Consider the following 6,307-nt stretch of genomic DNA (forward strand, 5'->3'; position numbering starts at 1 on the left):
AAAGGATCATAAATATTATTAAAAATACATATTGAGATGAGAGGTTAAGCAAAAAAGCCGACTTTCGCAGCGTCAGAAACTTCGTTTAAATCGAATAAAGTATCAGGAGCGCACGTTAACAAGTAGGTGGCAGAGGTATTCGGGGCGGAGGCCGCCAGCGCGCCATGAAGGGGGAGCCTACTGCCCCCACCAACGCATATATGCTACTTTTGCGCCTAGAGGCGGGGCTTACGCGCCGTATGAGAGTGGGAGTAGTCTTGGCTATGCTTTGGGATTCCGGGCCTCTTCGTTTAACAGCTTTCCGCTTTACCGACAAGCCCCTGTCGATACGCGCGCTGGCTAGGATTCCGTGCCACCTCTTCGCTCAACATGTTCTCCGCGTATCGGCGGGAGTTTTCGAGCCTCTATCGAGGCGCGCTGGCTAGGATTAGTATAGGATTCCGTGCCACTTCTTCGCTCAACGTGTTCTCCGCGTATCGGCGGGAGTTTTCGAGCTTCTGACGAGGCCCGCTGTCAAGGATTCCGTGCCTCTTCGCTCAGTAGTTTTCCGTTTTATCGACAAGCCCCTGTCGATACGCGCGCTGGCTAGGATTCCGTGCCACTTCTTCGCTCAACATGTTCTCCGCGTATTGGCGGGAGTTTTCGAGCCTCTAACGAAGCGCGCTGGCTAGGATTCTTTGCCACCTTTGACATATATTTTTCACGTATCGGTGAGAGTTTTCGAGCTGTTATCGTACCGCATCGACAGCTGTCGCTAAGCATGCACAGAACAGTAAAGTCCCTAAATCTAGTGACTTTAACAGAACAGGGCTCCTGCTATCACGAATTCTCGTGATAGATGTGTCGTTGTTTGAGCTGTTTCCAGCCACCATCGATTTCGTATATAACAATGACGTCAAATAATTAACTCTTATCTAAACATTGCGTAAATTCAACTTGGCACGTGAATTCGGCCTTTAAAGGCCTTCTTCGAGGAAATCGAGGTTTGTTTCGCTATCGCTCAATATACATGTGCTACAGACATTTTGAGAATATCCCTGCCGTGGCTGTCATATTGCTTATCGTCGCAAAAATTTGTTTTGTCTGCTAGATAACTTTAATGTGTGGAAACAATTGCGTGTAAATAGAGATCGTTAATCCTTTTGATCGTAACGATTGATGAAGATCAATTGTTTCCACACGTTCCCCTCCGCTCCAATTTTGTCAATTTCTATTTTCCAAATTGTTTATTCAGAAAATAAAATCCTGAAATGGCCGCGGCCGCTCCTTTGATCTTGGCGGAGGACGATGTTGAACGGGGTGGCAAGGAGCAGTCCGATCACGAGATACAGGATGACTTTGCGTACAGGAACAACGTCCACAATGCGGACATCAAGATACGAATGGGTAATTGTGCAGCGTTACAGAAATTCCAAATTATACATATATATGCCATATGTTTATAGAACGACAATAATGTATTCATGATATTTATAAGACACTTATGAAATATTCGACGTTGCGGTGTAGTCTAATTTTATAGTAATGTATGAATCTCACATTACTCAACATGCATGTTCTAATTACGAATTAATTTGTTGAATTTGCGCAGGCTTCTTACGGAAAGTTTATGGTTTACTGAGCATTCAGATCCTTATGACGGTCGCGCTAGCTTCGGTGTTTGTGGTCAGTTCAACTGTGAAGTTATTCGTGCAAGATAAGTAAGACAGTCTCCTTGACAAATATACAAATATTCAGGCCGTATTTTGATATACACTTATTAGTATTGAAAATCTGTAGCTCACATTAGGTATGTTAGATTTCCAGTACTGACAATATATATATCAGAATACAGTCTCAATTCTCACTATTAGCTAACAAAATGTTAATAATTAATTTGTCATCTAGTGTCTGGACCATGGGTTTAGCGTTTATCTTGACAATGGTGTTCTTAATTGCTCTGATGATAAAAAGGCGGGATCATCCCGCCAATCTGATTCTTCTAAGCGCATTTGTAAGTACGAAAAGTGAAGTGGTTATATTATATTATCAATTCTGTCGTATGTGATATTTACAAGAAATTGCCTCGAAAATTTCAGACGCTGGTGCAGGCGTATACTGTTGGAGTTGTGGTGTCCATGTATGACACCACAGTGGTCCTGGAAGCTCTGTTCATAACACTGACGGTTCTGCTCGGTTTGACGGCTTACACCTTCCAGACCAAGCGAGACTTCTCGTTTCTAGGATTCGGGTGAGTGTCTTAAACTAGTATTCCATTACGACAAGGGAGAATGTTAAATGTTTGGCTGTATTTTGGTTAACATGACGAAGCTCCGATATGCGCAACTTATATATCATATTAATGGGACTCAAGCGGAGTCTAGTCAAAAGATATTGCTTATCTCGGGGAAACATCGAGAATGTAGGAGAAATCAAATAATAATGCTGTCACGCCTGCATTTATTGTCGAAAAACAGCTAAATTTAACATCTTCCCTTTTTTTTTTAAGCTCGTTGATTGATAATAGGGTAGAGAAGTTATGGATATTCGAGAATTTCTCTACCCTGCAGTGAGTTAACACGAAATAAAAAAATCATCAAAAAATTTTTACGACAAACGTATAATATCATCATTCACCCTTCTCTTCGTTTTGCAGATTGTTCATTGGACTCTGGTGCCTCATTCTCGGGGGTATGATGCAGATCTTCATCCAGAGCTCCGCCCTGGAATTGGTCATAAGCATCGGAGGCGCACTGCTGTTCTGCCTGTTCATAGTTTTCGACACGCAGCTTATAATGCACACGCTCTCGCCCGAGGAGTACATCCTGGCGACGATTAACATCTATCTGGATATAATCAATTTGTTCTTACATATATTACGTGTGCTTGCTCTCTCGAGGAAGTGAACAGTATTACTTTCGAGCGAAATGTCAGAGAAGCGCGAGAGAGAAGCAGGATATTCTATAAATCTTTCATCTTGTAATATATATGATATGTACGCGAAGTCCAGATGATAAGCTTATATTTTTTATTCAAGTACTTCTAGCTCTTGAAATATAATTTAAGGTGCTGTTTTTAGTGTTGGACATAAGGAATTATCTGTGAATGAAAAAAAAAAAAAGATAAATCTGAGAGTTCTGTTTTTCATATTTTATTGTGACAAACGCAAAATATATCAAAATTATGACGTTTCCATGGCGGCCGTAACATCTTCTGTATATTTGCCCTTGTCCTTACCCAGCGCAGCCAGTCTGCCCTTACTTCGCCTATCGATAATCTTTTTACGGTCCTTGTCCATCTTTAACTTAACGATAACCGTCTGAAACGACAATAATGGCAAAATTTAAATGAGAGTGCAAAGGAATTTGCGAGATCGCGGGAGAAACGTAACGGTATGATCAGTGCCAATATTTCTGCATCAATTAGACCGAGCGAGACTCGTCAACGAATATGCAGGAAAACCCTGCACAAAGTTTCAAAGTCTAGCCACTTGTCTAATCTATGTGAATGGATTTGGTTTAATTCATCATGAGAAACAACGAAAGATTTTGATACATATATAACATATATAAGTAATTGCAGTACGTGTCACATTATTATTACCTTAGAGGGGTCAATGCCGACATAGACATTGGCGCTGTTCGCCTTCTCGCGTTGAATTCGTTCAATGTATATGACGAACTTTTTCCTATACACTTGGACGACTTTTCCTACTTGTTGACCCTTGTAGTGGCCACGTACTACCTTTAAGAAGATCGCAGATATTATTCTTGGGTTTCACATTGTCCAGGAATTTGTAATTGTGGAATATTGATTTGACGTATATCAGCATTCATGCCTATTATCCTTTTTAACCTCTATCTATAACAGATATAGCAAGTCTAGTCTTTTGCTTCATGTTGTGAATTATGACATTTCTCTTTCTGGCGTTGTCTTAAGCCATAATTAATTAATCCCTAAATTTTAAGTGAGTTGGCCAAATTTCAACTGTAAAAAGTTCAGAATCTGGAGCAAATTAACGTCACAGCTCAGAGCTTAGAGCAGAAGACTAAAAGCTTACTATAATATCTATAGGCTGGAATTTAATGGATATAAAAAAAGGGCAATAAGCGTAAAGCTCAGCAAATATCAAGTCAATGCTCGGAATTACATATTTTGGACAGTACTCTGGTTTAACTCCTACTTAAAATTTCTTCGAAACATAAACTCAACATTTTTATCACAAAAATAGAGCAGTCTATATTCTATACGTTGCCAATATGTTTACATACCAAGTAAATTTGACTCGAAATCTATATATTTATAAATTTATAATTTTATTATTTATATAACCTATTACATTGTATAACCTATATATTTAAAATTTTATTATATAAATAATAAAAACGGCAGTATTTATATAAGTAATGTACATTTACGCACATACTTTAGTATTAGTATTAAAATACCTTAATATACAGTGATATTATCGTGAGTACAATCAATTAAAACATCCAATCGCAGGTTAAATTTTGGAGCTAACCGACTCACCTGTACTTCGTCGTCCTTGCGGATCGGCATCGACCGCACATTGTACTTTTGTCGCAATTCCTTGGACAGCGGCGCGGACATGAGCCGCCGTCTGATGTGAGAAGGCGCTGTGAAGTGCCTCTTTCTGTTCTTCCTGCGCGAGGAGGATACCAGATGATTGTACTTCATCCTCGTGGACTCTGCAACGAGAAGATTTGATCGTGGTTGCAAAACGGTTGCCGATATCGGCTTTAAAATCTGTGCGCGGAGAGCCGCGACCTCGGTGGCGATTGTGTATCCACGAGGCTCGAATGGGAGCAGAGTCGCTTCGCGACGTGGATGTCAGGTTATCCGACGGTGCAACGTGCCGAGGTCGACGCGACGTTTCGTACGCGCGGAAAATACGGACGGCATGCGTGAATGGCGAATTTACGAATTCTCGTTTACGCAAGATATCGTACGGCTTGCCTCCGTTTCAGCTAGATTCCGCGCGATTAATATCCACCCAACTCACCGACAACAGTTCAACGCGACGGCCCCAACCGGAAGAATAACACTAGACGAAACGCGGTGAGATGCGCGCGCCGCACGGATGCCGCAACGCGCGCGGCAGTGGACGACGCGGCGCCAATCGCTTCCGGAAATTGATTGGTCACCGAGCGAGTTTATTCCCTAGCGTTGCCGCATTGGACTAGAGTCCTAGATTATCAGAGAAGCGCGACCGGCTTATGGCAGTATCGCAAAAGTACTAGAAAATATTAAAAATGGCGTCAAATGGCCAATCATAAGTTTGATTTATTCGGCAGCCATTTATAATAGCGATAAATCAATCTTATGATTGGCCATTTGCGTGTCCAATCAGGACTCGTAACACCGGTCGCGCTTCTCTGATAATCTAGGACTCTACATTGGACTGGCGTCAGAGAGAACCAAAAACTTCGCCTGGGTTTATCTAGATCAATCTAGATGTCATTTTTTCTTGTAACAATATATATTTATGTCATGTTGCCATGGAAACTAGAAGTGTAAACATTGTTCTGTCATAAGTTAATTCCACTTTTCACGTGAAAGGTGCTCGCACGTTTGCTATTTAATATATCGGGATCCTGAAATCCAAAGGCAACTATGAAGAAGAACAGTCGAATGCAGTCGAATGACAGATGTAGCAGTAGAATGTAATTGGTTCTAACCTTCAAATCTAATCACATTCAGTTGCTATTTATATTCATTTTTATACCAATGCAGATTTAACTTTAATCTCAATTTAATTTATTCCTTATATTTTTCTAATTCTTGAAACTAAGAAAAAGCTAAAAAGTAATTAAGTTAAACCAATATTGAAGTTAATCACATTTATATTGATTAATTAAGTAATTGCTTTGTTTGTAGCGCGCTCTAGGATGATCGATATCCTCTCAAGCGTCAACAGCTCGGTAGATTGTAGAAAGTGTTGACTTAATTAATGTGCCTTTTTTATGCATAGAAAAATGATGTCTAAATCACGGAGTGATGAACCGGTGAGCGCCACGACTCAAAATCAACAAACAAACGAAGCAAATGATTTGCCATTCAATGAAGAACAAAAAATCGTGGACCCATTAACTGCAGACCCATTGGAATCCAAACAAGGCATACTTGTAAAAGAGGAGCAGTCAAATGACAGATGTAGCAGTAAAAGGTAATTGGTTCTAACTTTCAAATCTAATCACATTCAGTTGCTATTTATATACCATTTTTATACCAATGTAGATTTAACTTTAATCTCGATTTAATTTATTTCTTCCTTTTTTTCTAATTCTTGAAACTAGAAAAAGATAAA

At 40.1% G+C, this 6,307-nt stretch overlaps 2 protein-coding genes across 2 annotated transcripts; one reads left to right on the top strand and one right to left on the bottom strand.

Moving 5' to 3' along the window:
• Positions 1–789: 789 nt before the first annotated feature.
• Positions 790–3,100, top strand: LOC105449256 (protein lifeguard 4-like). Its single transcript, XM_011688357.1, has 6 exons — positions 790–983; positions 1,235–1,386; positions 1,592–1,700; positions 1,888–1,993; positions 2,079–2,230; positions 2,636–3,100. The coding sequence occupies exons 2-6, from the start codon at positions 1,251–1,253 to the stop codon at positions 2,883–2,885; spliced, it is 753 nt and encodes a 250-aa protein (XP_011686659.1). The 5' UTR covers positions 790–983; positions 1,235–1,250; the 3' UTR covers positions 2,886–3,100.
• Positions 3,101–3,114: 14 nt separating this feature from the next.
• On the bottom strand, positions 3,115–5,103 carry LOC105449257 (60S ribosomal protein L26). The gene is made up of 4 exons (XM_011688358.1): positions 5,003–5,103; positions 4,510–4,688; positions 3,583–3,723; positions 3,115–3,298 (listed from the first exon to the last, which is right to left on the bottom strand). Exons 2-4 carry the CDS (start codon positions 4,675–4,677, stop codon positions 3,161–3,163), a joined length of 447 nt encoding a protein of 148 aa, XP_011686660.1. The 5' UTR covers positions 4,678–4,688; positions 5,003–5,103; the 3' UTR covers positions 3,115–3,160.
• Positions 5,104–6,307: the final 1,204 nt, after the last annotated feature.

Source organism: Wasmannia auropunctata, unplaced genomic scaffold (genome assembly GCF_000956235.1).
Source record: "Wasmannia auropunctata unplaced genomic scaffold, wasmannia.A_1.0 LD336076.1, whole genome shotgun sequence".
Taxonomy (NCBI): domain Eukaryota; kingdom Metazoa; phylum Arthropoda; class Insecta; order Hymenoptera; family Formicidae; genus Wasmannia; species Wasmannia auropunctata.